This window comes from Pongo abelii, chromosome 11 (genome assembly GCF_028885655.2).
Source record: "Pongo abelii isolate AG06213 chromosome 11, NHGRI_mPonAbe1-v2.0_pri, whole genome shotgun sequence".
Taxonomy (NCBI): Eukaryota; Metazoa; Chordata; class Mammalia; order Primates; family Hominidae; genus Pongo; species Pongo abelii.
In genome coordinates this window covers 68,979,628-68,999,334 of record NC_071996.2, presented here as the reverse complement: position 1 = coordinate 68,999,334, position 19,707 = coordinate 68,979,628, and the positions used below count along the sequence as shown (strand labels likewise).

Below are 19,707 nucleotides of genomic sequence, written 5' to 3'. Positions count from 1 at the left end.
AGCCCCCCCCAACTTAGTAGGTGAGAACATGCAGTATTTAGTTTTCTGTTCCTGTGTTAATTCACTTAGGATAATGGCCTCCAGCTGCATCCATGTTGCTGCAAATGACATGGTTTCATTTTTTTTTCTAATGCTTCTTAAAATCACAGTGCTAGAGGTGTCTTTTTAAGGTCTTGGAGTACATTGCCTTCTAATAGATGTTTATATCTGTGTGTGGTACATAATCAGAAGATCAAGAAATATTTCAATAAGAGAGCTTGCTTTTGCTACAACTTTGAAAAATGTCTGGTGTTAATGCAAAAGTGACAGAACCTTCCATAATTTAGAAATTAGAAAGTACTAAAAGGATGGATAAAATTACAGTACTGAAGTTGTAGACAGAAATAAAATTACTTTATTGGCTTTCTAGTTCTTTCCAGAGGAAATGCACTATGTATCATAGTACAGGGAATTATTTTATTCCTGAAATAATTAAATCCGGATTAATAAAGCCTAACAATGTTTTACTGTAATTGTCAATTACCTTAGTGTTGTGCTTTAATATTTTTTTCAGATTCTTTAGCCTCATAGCAAAAACTTTGGTCTATTAATTTGAAAGTATTGACGGAAGTAGCATTAAGGAAGTTTTGGAAAATTGTCTTTAAAAATCTAAACTGTGCCATAAGTGTGCTGAAAGAAAGGACCAGATGGTAGAAAGCAAACAGAAGTAGCTTTCTAATATTCTGCAGGACCTGGCAATCTCACATCTCTTCTTTGAACTACCTGTCTGATAAATGGGAAAAAGGTCTATATTGAGCCAGAGAACAAAAAATAGAGAAGAGCCATACCCGGAACCCTCTCTATAAAGAGATAAAAAGACAAGGGGAAAAGTAAAGGGCTGAGATACACTCTGCCACGAAGTGGAATATATAGTAAGGTACATTAATACCAAAGTTCCCTACTAAGTCAAAGAGGGAAATGTTAACTCCCCTGTATATAACCCTTTTATTAAGTCATGACCAGTCAAGAAGCTTTAGAAAGCTATTGTACCAAAAAGTAGAATCTGAACAACATGATGTAAAATCATACTGAATTACTTGATAGCTATTTGTGTTCATAACATGCATACCATTGAACAAAAAGCAGTTGTGGACTGTGTGAAGAAAACATGTATAAAAAGGCTATTGAGTATGCCCATTATACATGAGTAAGCCACAGAAAAACAAATTTCAAAGGCTTTCTGTTTCTAAGAAATGAGTCCGGGGTCCTTCAGATTGAGTGATTAGGGTTTGAATGATATGTTGAATGTGTAATTTGTTCTGAAGTGGCATTTCACAATCTTAAGGGCTTATGGCTGCACTCAATTATATCCAAGAATGTAACAATACTTCTCTGATCCCAGATGAAATGTTTTATTAACTCCGCTTATGAAGAACTTGGATATTTCCTGATTTTACAATATTTCCACTCATTTTTCTGCTCTGGATCCCATTTTCTGATTTTTATTAAAATTTTTAATTGTAACCCATTTCTTTTCCTGGAAGATTCCTAGAACATTTTATCATGAAGAATTTTCTAGGAAGTAATAGTATACACTATTTGTACAAGAATTTTCCTCTTTTATTTATAAATACAAAAAAATAGAAAAAATAATGTAAAATGGAACAAATTGAGGGCTCTACAGGTCACTGATCTGCTTGCAAACCAGTCAGATGTCAGTTCTGATGCTGGCATTGCCGGGATATTGCTTAGGTGCTTCATATCCTCACATTATAGGAAAGCTGTTGTTCATATTGGCTAAAAGCACAGCTCTGCAGTCAGATAAATATGGATTTTAGCCTAATTTAGCTACTTAATAGATGAATGATGTTTGCCAAGTTTGTTAGCTTTTTTAACTTCAGCTTTTTTATCTGTAAAATGTATATAAAGAATCTGTCTTATGGGTTGTAGTGAGGTCCAAATGAAATAAATGCATGTAAAGCACTAAGCAGTGCTTACACTATACTAAGCAACTGAAAAAATGTTATGAAGACTATTAATACAATTATTATGACATGTCAATATTATGCATCATATTGAAGATAGCTTTTACACAAACTATTGCGCTCAGCAATCTATATTAAGAACTCTTGATTTTTATGGAAAAAGTCAGATTGAATAAACACACTTTAGAAGTGAATTATCTCATAACAATATAATAACATTAATATCATGCAACATTTATTGCTTATTTACTATGTTTCAGACTCCATGCTAAATTTTTACATACACTGTTGCCTGTCTACTGTGACAACCTTTTGGGGTACTGGAATTATATCAATATTTCACATAAGAAAATTGAGGTACAGTCTCCAAAGTGGGAAATGTAGAACTAGCCATAATATTAAACAAGATATTAAAATGTTTATGTTATTACACTATAAAATTTAATTCATATTAATAAAGTTCATAATCAGTCACTAATTATAGATAACACAACAAGGCAAACACAAGAAGGCATGGCTGTTCCAACAGAGAAACACCTAGCAACGTAAAATTCTTGTCTTTGACTATATTTAGGGATAATTAAAATAACAAGAAAAATGACAATAGCAGTCACATAAAATGTTTATTGAGTGTCAAATATGCACCAGACATATGATAAGTACCATCATGAATTCTCAAGTTTAATCCTCATTGAGGAGTTCCAGCTGCAGAGATTGATCTATATACTCACTGATATTTGATTTCACAACACTGAGGAATAGAATCCATCATTTACTGCTTCACTTCCTGGTTCTGGAGGCTCAGTGCTGAAACAGTATCATTCCTTGCAGGTGAAACTTTGTTATGAATTGTCAACTACTGGCAAAATCTCAGGAAGATAATCCTGTGTATAAAATTGTAGAAATACAAATATTTTTTAAAAATATTTGCCACATTTAAAATGATAGTCATAATTCATCTAACTAATTAAAACATGATTGACAATTGTACAAAGCACTGGATATAAAGAGTTTTAATAAATACAAATAGAGTGTCTATCTTCATGAAGCTAATTGTCTAATGGATAGATAGACTATCAAATTATCATAAACACTGAATTGTATCTGAAGGACAATAAATTATGTGTTTCTAGCTGTTATGGAATAGAAAACACAAAATACCAGATACAATATATTCTTCCTAAAATTTGAGTTAAGTCTAATAAGCATCTTGATCCAATTGCTTTTTTTTCTCAGAGACTGTAAGAGACGAATACATTAAATTACACTGAAATGATACAATCTGCCAAATAAAGAATGTGAAAAAGTCTAAAGTATAAGCAACCCAGAATCTTTAAAAAATAAATCATGTTGGAAAAAATAAATTAAAATTACAAGATAATTGATAAAACTGCCAAGTTAATAAAATGTTTGGACCTTGTTTGTATTTTGATTAGAACAAATCAACTGTAATGATGTCTTTGAGTAATGAATTGAGTATAATTTGAGTATTGGTTAATATTAAGGAATTAACGAATTTTGCTAATTGTGATAATGGTGTTGTGATTTATATTTTTAATGTTTTATCTGAAAAGTGTATTATCTCTGAAATTTCTTTAAAATACATATTTCAGAAAATAAGTAGAGTGAAGAATAAATGAAAAAGGAAGAATAGAACATTAATAATTGTTGAGGCTGGATATTGGTTACTTGGTGGTTCACATTATTCTCTGCTTTAATAAATTAAAGGAAACTGGGGCAAGTGGAATGAAGCAGAGAGGCATGGTCCTTTGAGGGCCTTTTATAAAGGATTCTCTGAGTCGGAAAAGGTTTCTATAAGAAACTTACACTTGAGCTGAGATGTGAAGAATGTGTCCAGGCTAAATAGATGGAGTGGGCAGGGTGAGTCAGAGAATTAAAAAGGCCAGCATGGCTGCAGGAAAGAGTAACCCTGAGTCCATGAAAAACTTGTCAGATATTCAGGGAAATGCGAGACATGTGACTAAGTTCTTCCTTGTTACTACCTCCCCTCCAAAAAATACTTAAACTAGTTTTGAGAAAAAGAATCCTAGCCCCCTTTTTCAGTTTAATTTTAATATTGGATTGTCAAAAGTTCAGGCATATGCCCTTATTAGCTCTTAAATACCCATAGAGGAAGGGTGTTGAGTAACAATCCTCTCAATTTTCACTGTAAAATAGCTATATCCTTAGTATTTGACCAATGTGTGGGCATTTATTCAGTATTTATAAGAAGCTCAATCAAGGTAAATATATTACTAGACAGACCTGTGGTTTATTCATTTCATATTCTAAAATCTTCCATAGTTGAAGCCAGATTAGTAGAGAATTGAGCACTGACTATATCAACGACAATATTATTACCATGTACTTTATTCCCCATTCCCCACCTTGGACAGTTATCTTTACTGAATTGCTTCTTAATGTGATTCCAACAAACATTGTCCCTATCTGAAACAGCTCTATGAAGAGTAATTAATTCATCTCCATTAAGGATATATTCAAGGATATTATTCACTATGTCACACAGTATCATCTTTATGAGAGATACATGTAAGAAATCCCCATTGGATCTTAATAACAAAAAATTACTTCTGTTGGTTTTTAATCTCATGAAAATTTGGAATTGCATAAATTATAACTTACATTTTATGTAATCTTATAGTTTAGCTAAAAATAGTTTCTAGAATAAGCATAGTTTAAACAAACAAAAAAAAATCTAACCCTTACATCCTGAACTTTTTTGAGACAGAGTCTCACTCTGTCACCAGGCTGGAGTGCAGTGGCGTGATCTGGTCTCACAGCAACCTCCGCTTCCCAGGTTCAAGTGACTCTCCTGCCTCAGCCTCCTGAGTAGCTGGGACTATAGGCGCGCCCTAACACATCCAGCTAATTTTTGTATTTTTAGTAGAGATGGGGTTTCACCATGTTGGCCAGGATGGCCTTGATCTCCTGACCTCATGATCAGCTCGCCTCGGCCTCCCAAAGTGCTGGGATTACAGGCATGAGCCACCACACCCGTCCACATCCTGAACTTTTAGATTACTTTTTTTTTAAATTTCTTTTTTTTTCTCAACTTTTATTTTAGATTCAATGGTACATGTGCACATGTTACATGGGTAAATTGCATGTCACTGAGGTTTGGTGTAGGAATGATCCCATCACCCAGGTAGTGAGCGCTAGGTAGTCCTTCAACCCTTGCCCACCCACAAGCCTTCCCCTTCTAGTAGTCCCCAGTGCCCGATGTCTATTGTTCCCATCTTAATGTCCATGTGTACACAAAGTTTAGCTGTCACTTAAAAGTGAGAACATACAGTATTTGGTTTTCTGTTCCCGCATTAACTGGCTTAGGATAATGGACTCCAGCCGCATCCATGTTCATCAAGCTGCAAAGGACATGATTTTGATCTTGTTTAGAGTGGTATAGTATTCCAGGGTACTACATTTTCTTTATTTAGTCTACTGTTGATGGGCATCTGGATTGATCCCTTGTCCTTGCTGTTGTGAATAGTGCTGTGATTAACATACAAGTGAATGTGTCTTTTTGGTAGAATGATTTATATTCCTTTGGGTATATACTCAGTATTGGGGCTGCTGGCTCTAATGGTAACTCTGTTTTAAGTTATTTGAGAAATCTCCAAACTGCTTTCCACAGTGGCTGAACTTACATTCCCACTAGCGGTGTACAAGCATTCCAATTTCTCCACAACCTCACCAACATCTGATTTTTTTTTCTCGTCTTTTTAGTAATAGTCCTTCTTACTAGTGGGAGATGATTTCTTATTGTGGTTTTGACTTTCATCTCTCTAATGATTACTGAGGTTGAGCATTTTATCTTGTATGTGTTGACCACAGTATACCTTCTTTGGGGAAGTGTCTGTTCATGTACTTTACCCACTGGAAAAAAAAGAGGGACTGGAGCTCTGTAGACCTGCAGAGTCTGTTGTTGGTCTGAGGAAACACAGTATGCAGTATAATTGGCTTTATCCTCCTCTAGCTCTAGTATTTGTGAAATTACAGGGGGCTTGACTGATAGTGAAATAATATAACGATTTCCATGGTATCCATTATGCCATTTAAGATATACCACAGCAGAACTTGCCAACCAGAATGTTGGGTTGGGTATTGGCAAGCCTCAACCATTAACTACCTCAGTGCTGGGACAGTGGCAGCCCCTATGTCAGTTAACTCTATTCAAGAGCAGTCTTTACTTCAAGTTAACAAATATACAGACACTATCATCCTTTGCTTGTGTCAAATGTAAAAACAGGGATCACTGTAGTGTAATATCATCCATCCATTGTCTGGTTCTTAAAATTGAAATTCAAATACTGTTTTACATCTGATCACTGGAAACATCTATGGCCTCACTCCTCAGAGTTATCAATGCATAGAACTTGTAATATCTACAACAAAGCCTGGGAGTTTTAACTGTCTTACCAATGTAAGATCAGTAAAGCAGAAGATCTCTTAAAACCATTGTTCAAGAGACATGATAAACAGAAATAAGTAATTCTCTTACAGAATTATGCCTGTCCTACTCATTTAATATCATACATGGTCTATCTAAGACAACCCTTATAAATCCATTCCATTACTTGTTATTCTTCAAGACTTATTATCGCAATGCCAAATAATTTTTTATTTTATCAAGAGCATTTACAAAGTTATAAAGTTAACATTATCCTAACAAAATTTAAGCTGTTAGAAAAATATTCTGTTATTACTTAGTAGTATGTTTCCTAATTGGATATTTTGCAATAATCCTAAACTATATATTGAATTACTTGTCAAATATGGATCATACCACAAGCATTTCCTGGTCTTTTCTCCTTTTGTATTTGACCTCAGACCTCAAAATATAAAATTTTATTTAATTTTAAGAACTCCTAAATCAGTTTAATAACTACCTAAAGACTGGCAAGTGATAGAACCCAAAAATTCGTCTGGAACACTATTAGTGGGATTGTAAGTTAGTACAGCCACTATGGAAACAGTATGGAGCTTCCTCAAAAAACTAAAAATAGAGCTACTATATCATCCAGTGATCCCACTGCTGGGTATGTACTCAAAAGAAAGAAAGTCAGCATATTGAAGAAATATCTGTACTCCCATGTTTATTGCAGTATTATGCACAATAGCCAAGACATGAATAAACTTAAGTGTCTATCAATGGACACATGAATAAAGAAAATGTAGTATATACACAATGGAATATTATTCAGCCATTAAAAAGAATAAAGTCTTGTCATTTGCAGCAACATGGATGGAACTTGAGGTTATGTTAAGTGAAATAAGCCAGGCACAGAAAGACCAGCTTCACATGTTTTCAGTCATATGTGGGAGCTAAAAATGTGGATCTCGTAAAAGTAGATAGTTTATTGGTGGTTACCAGAGGCTGCAAAGGGTATGTATGAGGGGGTATGAAGAGAGCTTAGCTAATGGCTACAAAAAATATGGTTAAATGGAAGGAATAAGATCTAGTGTTGAATAGTATAGTACAGTGACTCTAGTTAATAATTTATTATATAGTTCAAAATAGCTATAGGAGAGGAATTGAAATGTTATCAATACATAGAAAAGATAAATGTTTCAGATGATATGTATTCCAGTTAACCTGACTTGATCATTACACATTGTATGCATGTATGAAAATACCACACATACCCCTCAAATATGTACAATGATTACGTATCAATTTAATAAAAAGAAAAGGCTCCGGGAGAATAAGTGGCGTTTTTAGCAAGGCTATGCACCTTCTTATAGTCTTGGACCTGCAAAGAGAGGAAGCCAGTATTAAACCATCAAATTCCTTTTCAGGCCAAGACCATACAAATAGAAATGAAGAAAAGGTCACCAATTTCCACAGACACATCATTGGATGTGTTGGAAGATGCTACTCTCAGACATAAGGAAGGTAATGTACTAAATAATTAGACACTCACTATTGAAGGTACTACTCATAAAATTCACTTTTAAAGAAATTCAGCAATTTCTTCAGAATCGTAGATGGTAATAACAAAAATTTAAGAAATATTTGAGAATATTAGGATAAACCATGTATAACAATTTTAGAATCATGGTGTTTTAAATATTAGAAAGAGTGACCAAAGAGTACCAAATAATTTTCTTTGTTTAACATTAAAAACATATTGACATATTAACTTGTGACTCAATATAGAGATTGTGGTATATAACATTAATATCTCAAGGTCCCTTCTAGACTTATCTCTATATTTTTATGTGTAACCAATAATTATTTATCATGGACAATATCAAAAGGCATTAATTTGTAAAGCATGTAAATCTAGACATTGTAAGTCACAATGTTCTCAACTATGTTCCATATTTGTTTTCTTGAGAGATGTCCCTACATTTTTCTTCTAATACACAGTTAGCTTCATTTTCTTTTGTCTAACTAAGCCAAGCATGAACAAAATAGAGGAAATTCAATTCGTTCAGCTTTTTTATTTTCACAGACAGATTTTTTAAATTAAACTTTAAGTTCTGGGATACATGTGCAGGACGTGCAGGTTTGCTACATAGGTATACATGTGCCATGGTGATCTGCTGCATCCATCAACCCATCATCCAGGTCTTAAGCTCTGCATGCATTAAGCACTTTTCCCAATGTTCTCCCTCCCTTTGCCCGCTACCCACCGACAGTCCCCTGCGTGTGATGCCCGCCTCCCTGTGTCCATGTGTTCTCATTGTTCAACTAACTCCCACCTATGAGTGAGGACATGCAGTGTTTGGTTCCTGTTCCTATGTTAGTTTGCTGAGAATGATGGTTTCCAGCTTCATCCATGTCCCTGCAAAGGACATAAACTCATTCTTTTTTATGGCTGCATAGTGTTCCATAGTGTATATGTGCCACATTTTCTTTATCTAGTCTATCATTGATGGGTATTTGGGTTGGTTCCAAGTCTTTGCTATTGTGAATAGTGCTGCAATGAACATACGTGTGCATGTGTCTTTATGGTAGAACGATTCATAATCCCTTGGATATATACCCAGTAATGAGACTGCTGGGACAAATGGTGTTTCTGGTTCTAGATCCTTGAGGAATCGCCACACTGTCTTCCACAATAGTTGAGCTAATTTACGTTCCCACCAACAGTGTAAAAGCGTTATTTCTCCACATCCTTGCCAGCATCTGTTATTTCCTGACTTTTTAATGGGTGCAATTCTAACTGGCATGAAATGGTGTCTCGTGGTTTTGATTTGCATTTCTGTAATGACTAGTGATGATGAGCTTTTTTCCATGTGTTTGTTGGCCACATAAATGTCTTCTTTTGAGAAGTATCTGTTCATATCCTTCGCCCACTTTTTCATGGGGTTTTTTCTTGTACATTTATTTAAGTTCCTTGAAGATTCTGGATATTAGACCTTTGCCAGATGGATAGACTGCAAAAATTTTCTCCCATTCTGTAGGTTGTCTGTTCACTCTGATGATAGTTTCTTTTGCTGTGCAGAAGCTCTTTAGTTTAATTGGATCCCATTTGTCAATTTTGGCTTTTGTTGCCGTTGCTTTCGGTGTTTTAGTCATGAAGGCTTTGCCCATGCCTATGTTCTGAATCGTATTGCCTAGGTTTTCTTCTAGGGTTTTTATGGTTTTAGGTTTCACATTTAAGTCTTTAATCCATCTTGAGTTAGTTTTTGTATATGGTAGAAGGATGGGGTCCAGTTTCTGTTTTCTGCATATGGCTAGCCAGTTTTCCCAGCACCATTTATTAAATAGGGAACCCTTTTCCCATCGCTTGTTTTTTGTCGAATCCAGCAGCACGTCAAAAAGCTTATCCACCATGATCAAGTCGGCTTCATCCTGGGGATGCAAGGCTGTGGTTAGTTGTCTTACACCGAGATGATTAGCAACATGGACACACATGTGAAGTGAGTTAAGGAGCAGAAAGTTTAACAGACAAAAAAGAAAGAAGAGAGAGAGAGAAAGCTTCCTCGTACTGAGAAAGTGGGTCGCCCAAGAGAGGGTTTCCCTTCATTCAGTTTTTTATTAGGATAGAGTATTTCTGTTTTTGAATTCCATATCAGAATTCTATCGTCAAATCTCCCTTTGCATGCAAAAGTCAAAATTGTCTATTAGTTCGTTAGAACTTAAAACAATTTGCAAATGTTTAACCTTCCTCCCTCCCTCCCTCCCTCCCTCCCTCCCTTCTTTCCTTCCTTCCTTCCTTCCTTCCTTTTTTCCTTCTTTCCTTTGGCAGCGTCTCACTCTGTTGCCCAGGCTGGAGTGCAGTGGCACAATCTCAGCTCACTGCAACCTCTGCCTCCCAGGTTCAAGCAATTCTCCTCCCTCGGCCTCCCGAATAGCTGGGGTTACAGGCACCCACCACCACACCCAGCTATTTTTTGTATTTTTTGTAGAGACAAGGTTTCATTATATTGGCCAGGCTGGTCTCGAACTCCTGACCTTAAGTGATTCACCCACCTCGGCTTCCCAAAGTGTTGGGATTATAGGCATGAGCCACTGCACCCGGCCAGAATGTTTAACTTTTGTATTCTTTCATTTCAGAACTTGAAAAATCCAAGAAGATATGCCCATTATACTGGTATAAGTTTGCTAAAACTTTCTTGATCTGGAATTGTTCTCCCTGTTGGTTAAAATTGAAAGAGTTTGTCCATAGGATTATAACAGCACCATTTACTGATCTTTTCTTTATCATATGCATAATTTTAAATGTATGTTTTCTGGCCTTGGAGCATTATCCAATGAGTAAACAAACTGACAATCTTCTCAACATTGGAAACCTGGTAAGACTCTCATTGTACATTATTTTCATTTATATAGTTTCTTAGTTATCATTGAACTTTTTCTTTGTTCATCATTATTCCCATTATTTTATTCTGTAACTCCAATATGTTGCAATATGCATAATTATTGAATGAAGCATTGTGTTTATGCTTTATCCTTCCAACCTCTGCTTTATAAATGTTCTTATCATTGAATAGTTTTACAGCTGGAATTTAAAATTCCCCAGTTTAAATTTGGGATTCCTAGCCAGATGCTTGGAAGTTACATTACATGGAAATTATTTATTGCCCCTCCCTTCCCAAATATACAGTCTCTTGGTACCATTAGCTCATAGATCAGAGTAGGGCAGAGGTGAAATAACAGGCACCTGACTCCTGAATTCTTAATTCTGATTAAAACAGCAGTTGCCCCTGTCTGTTCTAACCATGTATCTTTGCCCAGGATTGGAACTTACCATTTTAGCCTGGTATTTTTGAGATTCACCAGTCCTTTTTCACATACAATGCAAAAGACAAAACATATTCCTGTGAGTTTAAAAATAAGTCACATTCAAGCAAATGTATATTGTTTGAATGTATTTTCTTTCACCGTTGTTGTTTAGTTGCTTGGTACTAATAAAAACAGCCAAACTGCTAGAAGTTTCAAATTATACATTTATTTGGTACCAAAACAGCAATTTAGTGATTTCTGCCAGTACAGTTTTTAAAGGACAGCTTCCATAGGTTCATGCTATGTTTTTTCAGAGGTTGAAAAATTAAATATCATATTATGTACTCTGTACCTCAAAAATAACTATTCAAAATTAAAAGGTCTTCACCCTGAAATATTCTTTTGTTTTCTTCGAGGATGACTTTTATTAAAATAATAAAAGATTCTGTATATAGTGTTTGACATTAGATTGTTAAATAAAATGTGTGAGTCTGTCCTTAAAATGCAGACTCTACAACTAACCAGATTTTGACAGAGAAGCTGTGAAGAATGTGACAGTGACAAGTAAACAGTGTGTGTTATAGACTGTGTGTGTGAAGATTCTGATACAGCTATTGGAATCATATTCTCACCCATGAATTTGGTTTTGATTTAGGTTTTCATTGGAATTTTCAAAGCAGAAATGATTTTTAAAATAATTGCAATGCATCCATATGGGTATTTCCAAGTAGGTTGGAACATTTTTGATAGCATGATAGTGTTCCATGGTTTAATAGAACTTTGTCTAGCAGATGTTGCAGGAATGGATCTTCTTCGATTATTCAGGATGGTAAGTAGAATCCAATACCTAACTTTTATTTGATCAAAGTTTATCTCAGTGTCTGCAGACATAAAATGGGGTTACAGTAATACTTATCCCACTGGACATTGGGAGTATTAAATGAATTGATTAGTATATAAAGAGTTTATTGCCAAGGAAAGAGTAAGCAGTCTCCAATGCTGTTATTTGACCACAGTGTTAAAAGAAATAATGCCATATATGCAGCAAATTTGAGATACAGTTTTAGGAAGCAGGGTCAGGGTAACTGAGTACATTTTGGAAAGCAAGAAAATATGGAGTCTCCAAAGAGTGCTAATATGTCACCAAGAAGCCGAAATAAGGTGAGTATTTCTAAATGTCAGGTATAAAGGAAGACCAGTCAGGTCAGGAGAACGTTATTATGATAATTATTAGGTAAAAATTAGTGTGTGTCTATGGGGTAGGGTAATGGTGAGACTCAGAAAATTAAACAAGGGAATAATGTTATGAGAATAATGTTTATTGAAATGATATGCTTTAGATAAGTTATACATGGTCACATTCTGGTGACAGGTTGAAGGAATGTGGCAGGAATTAAGAACAATTAAGTCCATTTAATCTTATTCTAATGGTTACTTCCTAGAGGGCAGCTCATTCAGAATCCTATCTTAGATCCTCATCCATAACCTTTTCTAATGAATAAGAGAAATATATACAGGATGTTGTCACCAAATTTACAGATGAAACAACACTGGCAATTGCAGAAAATGTGCTAAAAGATAGTATCAAAATATTTTAAAGGCTAGTAATAGACTGAATTTAAGATGATTCATTTTTTTCATAGATAAATGTAAGATCTCACTGTTGAGTCCAGAAAGACAGCTGAACACTAGAAAAAGTCCAGAAGTGAGGCCAGGAATTTGGAACCAGCCTGGGCAGCATAGTGAGACTCTACTTCTAAAAAAAAAATAAAAAATTAGTCACAGTGGTGGTTCATGTCTGTAGTGTCAGCTACTCAGGAGGCTAAGGTGGGAGGATCACTTGGGCCCAGGAGTTGGAGGCTGCAGTGAGCCATGATTGTGCTTCTGCACTCAGTCTGGGTGACAGAGAGAGACTCTGTCAAACAAACAAAATTGAAAAGAAAGTGTCAGGAAGGCATAGCCTATATAAAAATGATATATGAGATCTAGTCGACAGTAAGTTTCCTGTGATATAGTGACCAAAAATATTAAGGGAATCTTGTTCTGTATAAATAGAAATTTGAAAAAATCTAGTGAAAGGAAGGGGACTATTCAAAATAAACCTAGAATGTTGTGTTTGGTCTTTGACATGTTATTTTAAAAGGGAAATATATGATAGTACCTTCATCAGAATCCATTGGATCCTGAAAGACTTTCAATATCATTTTCATGTCAACGTATAGGAAAAATGTGGAAAAATATTCAATATATTGTGAAAAGCAAAAACAAAGAATGGATACTTGCCCTAACAGTTAATAAAATATAAAGCTAGAGGAATTGTAACACTATAATGCTTAATGGGAACTGACAAATACATCAGTAGAAGAGGATATGTATAGACTGAGTATACAAAATTACAGAATATTTAAGATGTATTAAGAATTTGTCACAAAATGAATGTTCAGTAGTTAATATTAATAATGCTTAAAACTCTAAGGGCTATATATGTATATGTGTATAACGCTGTACCTTGTAATATACACTGATCAAGTTTTTTGTCATTTGTTTCTTGTTCTTGATTTTACATTGCTCTATTAGTTGAGAATTTTCAAGTTGGGAAAGTATTGGCCAACATTCCAGATTTTGATACGGTCTCTTAGTAACTCATGGGTGGCCCTGAAAGACTTGGTCCTGTTGTTGTTCACATTCATCTTCTTTGCTGCTGCATTTGGCATGAAGCTGTTTGGTCAGAATTATGAAGAATTTGTCTGCCACATAGACAAAGACTGTCAACTCCCACGCTGGCACATGCATGACTTTCTCCACTCCTTCCTGAATGTGTTCCGAATTCTCTGTGGAGAGTGGGTAGAGACCTTATGGGACTGTATGGAGGTTGCAGGCCAATCCTGGTGTATTCCTTTTTACCTGATGGTCATTTTAATTGGAAATTTACTGGTAAGTAGTCAATTCTTTTACATTTTCCATGTAAACCAGTGTAAGGTAGTTTGGTATTTTCATGATGTGCATTGATGGGATCTAATGGTCTGTAACTGTGATAGTCCAATAGAGTAACCCACTACCCAGATGTGACTATTATCAACAGATATATGATTAGTCCCATTTGAAATGTGCTGTAAATGTAGAATATGCACCAGATTTGAAGCCTTACACAAAAAATGATGTGAACTATTTCATTAATAATGTTTATATTGAATGCATTTTTTAATGATAATACAGTAGGTCCTCCTTATGCTCAGTTGCACTGTATGTGGTTTCAGTTGCCTGTGGTCAGCCATGATCTGAAAACATCCAGTGGAAAGTTCCAGAAATATAAAACTCATAAGTTTTAAATTGCATGTCATTCTGGGTAGTGTAATGGAATCTCCTGCCATACCACTCTGTCCTGCTCTGGGCATGAAACATCCCTTTGTCTAGCATATTCATGCTGTATATGCTACCTATTGGTCCTTTAGCAGCTGTCTGGGCTGTCAGATCATGTAGTACGCATGGGGTTTGGTACCATCCTCTGCTTCTGGCATCCACTGGGTGTCTTGGGATTTATCTGCCCTGGATAAAGGGGGACTACTGTATTTGTATTTAACTAAATACAAATGCTGTTAAATACAAATACAATAGTCTCCCTTTATTTATTTGTATTTAAATATATATTTAGTTAAATACAAATATGTTTGTATTTATTGTATACAAATTGTATATTGTATTTAACTAAATATATTTGCTAACTAAAATGTATTAGTAAAATTAATTTTGCCTGTTTTTCTGTGCTTTCTATGTGGGCACTGGAAATGTAAAATTGCATGGGATTGCATCATATTTCCATTGGATAGCACTAGCTTCTAACCTTGTTACTCAATGTAATATTGGCATCACGTGGGAGGTGATTAGAAATGCAGACTCCCAGACCCCAATCCCAGACCTATGCAAGCGTAATCTACATTGTAACACTGTTTCCAGGTGATTTGTGTGCCCATTAAATTTTAAGAAGCACTTAAATGTAACACTGCCGTCAGTCTTTTCCTGGCGTTGGAATTACCTGGGGAATTAATAAAAATATGCTGATGCCTAGAATCCATTCTTAGAGATTCTTATTTTATTGGTATGTGGACATGACCTGGTCATCAGGATTTTTTGAAAATCTTCAGTTGATTAAATTGTGTAGTCAAGATTGAAAACCACTGGTCTATAAAAATGTTATGCATTAACTAAGAGAGAAAGCTTTCACTTATAAGTTTCCTAATAACTGAAGTGGTTTTAATGAATTAATTAAGTAGCTTTCACTGCATCTATGGAAAAGATATGGCTTATTAAAAAATGATTTAAAAATGATTCTTACAGGAATACAAGACTTGGTATTTTCTTTTTACTCATGTCATAAAGACCAAGTATATTTCTCAAAAGACTGAAAAAAAATCGCAGGTTAGACTCAATTTTACCTGTCCACATTGCTTGTGTTTCACCTTGAGAAGACCCTTGTCATACAATTATCACATTGGCATTGTATTTAATTGTTAGTGTACTTCTCTATCTTCTTTATTAAACTGTAAGCACCATGAGGGAAAGGACCATAGCTCTCCTCTTTATTATAAAACCTAGAACGGTGCCCAACATGTAAAAAATACTTCAATATCTTCTGCCCTTTGTAGATATAATAGTACACTTTTCATTCCCAGTGATATAAAACACCACTCTAACTGGCTGAAACAAAAAATGATCATATATATCAGCATACATAACTCATAACTCAAAATATCAGAGATAGATCTTGCTTCAGTTTGGGTGTGATACAAATGATTAAATGGGATCATTACAGAGAGGTCTTTGTAGATCTCAATTCTGTTTTTCTCTGTGCTCCTTACTAGCTAGTATCCTCTGTTTTATCAAGATGGCTGCTGCAGTCTAAAGCCTCATATCTTTGTATTATATCAAGTCTAATAAAGGAAAGAATTTCTTTTCTAGAAGCCACAGCCGATTTTTCCTATTATCTCATTAGCTGAATCACATGCCCATTCTTTTTTTTTTTTTTTAACTATACTTTAAGTTTTAGGGTACATGTGCACAATGTGCAGGTTAGTTACATATGTATACATGTGCCATGCTGGTGCGCTGCACCCACTAACTCGTCATCTAGCATTAGGTATATCTCCCAATGCTATCCCTCCCCCCCCGCACCACCACACAACAGTCCCCAGAGTGTGATGTTCCCCTTCCTGTGTCCATGTGTTCTCATTGTTCAATTCCCACCTATGAGTGAGAATATGCGGTGTTTGGTTTTTTGTTCTTGCGATAGTTTACTGAGAATGATGATTTCCAGTTTCATCCATGTCCCTACAAAGGACATGAACTCATCATTTTTTATGGCTGCATAGTATTCCATGGTATATATGTGCCATATTTTCTTAATCCAGTCTATCACTGTTGGACATTTGGGTTAGTTCCAAGTCTTTGCTATTGTGAATAGTGCCGCAATAAACATATGTGTGCATGTGTCTTTATAGCAGCATGATTTATAGTCCTTTGGGTATGTACCCAGTAATGGGATACATGCCCATTCTCAACTAATCTTCATTGCCCAGGGTGTGGAATGCATTTATTATGTTAAACTGTTCATAGCTCTGTCTTACAGCTGAAGATGGGATAAGATCAAACCCAAATCCTATGACTAATAAGAGGATAAGTGTAATTTCCTAAATAAATTTTATGTTTCTATTTCCAAAAGGAAGAGTTATGGCTGTTGAGGAAAGCAACAACAACACACACATTCACATAATTCAAAGAGAAAGAAGCAGAAATACTGAGGCTAGATATATATGTGTGTGTGTGTGTGTATGTATATATACATATATGTATGATATAACATATAAATATATAATATATATATATTTGCCTAAACATTCCTGCTTCTTTGATTTTGAACTCCAATCTCTTTCTATTTTTTGTTGTTTCTACTAACCAGAAACTTCATCAATGTGCAGAGGGATTCTAGGATAAATGGAGTTACATGAACCTCCATTTCCAGTTCATTGGCCATCATATTTCTTGGCTCACTAAATCCTTCCAGCTTAATTTTCCTCAGCAGTCATGCAACTGTGAAACATCACGATAATGGCAGTAGAATAAGTAGAAGGGGGAAAAATGTAAGAAGATAATCTTTGAAGCTGTTGATCTTTTTAACCTCCACACTTCTAATGTGGGTTGGTGTAAAAGGAAGATATTTCACATTTTAAAAAATTAATTTTGTCTTACTCTTCTAAGAAAACTCAGCAGTGATTTTAAGCCTTAAGCAGAAACCTTACAAAAAATTATTATATGCCAAAGGAAATGAATTCGTTTTTAAATAGTTCTGTCTTGTCGAGTCGTAGAAAAAGCAGAGTTCAGAATCAAAGAAACATACGTTCAAATTTCAGTTCTATCACTGTATTAGTCCATTCTCATGCTGCTAATAAAGACATAACTGATGCTGGATAATTTATAAAGTAAAGAGGTTTAATTGACTCACATTTACATAGGGTGAAGGAGACCTCAGGAAACTTACAATCATGGCAGAAGGGGAAGCAGGCATGCTCTTCTTCACATGGTGGCAGCAAGGAGAAGTGCATAGTGAAGCAGGGGAAAGCCCCTTATAAAACCATCAGATCTTCTGAGAACTCACTCACTATCATGAGAATAGCATGGAGGTAACCACCATCATGATTCAATTACTTCCCACCAAGTCCTTCCCCTAACACATGAGGATTATGGAAACTACAATTCAAGATGAGATTTGGGTGGAGACACAGCCAAGCAATATCATTCCACCCCTGGCCCTTCCCAAATCTCATACCCTCACATTTCAAAACACTATCGTGCCTTCCCAAAAATCCCCCAAAGTCTTAATTCATCCCAGCATTAACTTAAAAGTCCAAGTCCAAAGTCTCATCTGAGATAAGATAAGTCCCTTCCACCTATGAGCCTGTAAAATCAAAAGCAAGTTAGTTACTTACTAGATACAATGTGGGTAAGGCATTGGATAAACACACCCATTCCAAATGGGAGACACTGGCCAAAACAAGGGGGGTACAGCCGCCATGCAAGTCTGAAATCCAATAGGGCAGTCATTAAACCTTAAAGTTCCAAAATGATCTCCTTTTACTCTATGTCTCACATCCAGGGCAGGCTGATGGAAGAGGTGGGTTCCCATGGCCTTGGATAGCTTCACCCCTGTGTCTTTGTAGGGTACAGCGTGATCCCAGCTGCCTTCACAGGCTGGTGTTAAGTGCCTATGGCTTTTCCAGGTGCAGTGCAAGCTGTCAGTGTATCTACCATTATGGGGTCTGGAGGACAGTGACCCTCTTCTCACAGCTCCACTAGGCAGTGCCCCAGTGGGGACTCTGTGTGGGGGCTCCAACCCTACGTTTCTTTTCCACACTGCCATAGCAGAGGTTCTCCATGAGAGCTCTGTCCCTGTAGCAAACTTCTGCCTGGACATCCAGGCATTTCCGTACATCCTCTGTAATCTTGGTGGAGATTCCCAAATCTCAATTCTTGACTTCTTTGCACCAGCAGGCTCAACACCACATGGAAGTTGCTTAGGCTTGGGGCTTGCACACTCTGAAGCGATGGCCTAAGCTATACCTTGGCCCCTTTTGGCCACAGCTGGAACAGCTGAGACACTGGGCACCAGGTCCCTAGGCTGCACACAGCAGGGGGACCCTGGGCCCAAACTCCAAAACCATTTTTTCCTCCTAGGCCTATGCCCTGTTATGGGCGGGGCTGCTGCCAAGGTCTCTGACATGCCCTGGAGACATTATCCCCATTGCCTTGTTGATTAATATTTGGCTCCTCGTTACTTGTGCAAATTTATGCAGCCAGCTTGAATTTCTCTCCAGAAAGTTGGTTTTTCTTTTCTATTGCATCATCAGGCTGCAAATTTTACAAATTTTTATGTTCTGCTTCTTGAATGCTTTGCCACTTAGAAATTTCTTCTGCCAGATACCCGAAATCATCTTTGTCAAGTTCAAAGTTCCACAGATCTCTAGGGAAAGGGCAAAAAGCCGCCAGTCTCTTTGCTAAAGCACAGCTAAAGGAGTCACTTTTGCTCCAGTTCTCAACAAGTTCCTCATATCCATCTGAGACCACCTCAGCCTGAACTTTATTGTCCATATCACTATCAGCATTTTGTTAAGACCATTCAACAAGTCTCTAGGAAGTTCCAAACTTCCCACATCTTGCTGTCTTCTTCTGAGCCCTCCAAACTGTTCCAGCATCTGCCTGTTACCCAGTTCCAAAGTCGCTTCCACATTTTTGGGTATCTTTACAGCAGTGCCCCATTCTCTGCAGTATCAATATACTGTATTAGTCCATTCTCATGATGCTAACAAGGGCATAACCAAGGCTGGATAATTTACAAAAGAAAGAGGTTTAACTGACTCACGGTTCCACAGGGCTTGGGAGGCCTCAGGAAACTTACAATCATGGTGGAAGAGGAAGCAGGCATGTCCTTCTTCACATTGCAGCAGCAAGGAGAGGTGCAGAGTGAAGGTGGGGTAAGCCCCTTATAAAACCATCAGA

At 36.3% G+C, this 19,707-nt stretch overlaps 1 protein-coding gene across 1 annotated transcript in view; it reads left to right on the top strand.

Annotated features, from left to right (window-relative positions):
• The window catches only part of SCN7A (sodium voltage-gated channel alpha subunit 7), a 91,498-nt gene that overhangs the window by 38,960 nt on the left and 32,831 nt on the right, over window positions 1-19,707 (top strand). The window contains exons 11-14 of the mRNA XM_063712846.1: window positions 7,782-7,878; window positions 10,492-10,730; window positions 11,816-11,989; window positions 13,738-14,094. Of these exons, the coding sequence (XP_063568916.1) occupies window positions 7,782-7,878; window positions 10,492-10,730; window positions 11,816-11,989; window positions 13,738-14,094 (867 nt within the window). The remainder of the gene's footprint in view (window positions 1-7,781; window positions 7,879-10,491; window positions 10,731-11,815; window positions 11,990-13,737; window positions 14,095-19,707) is intronic.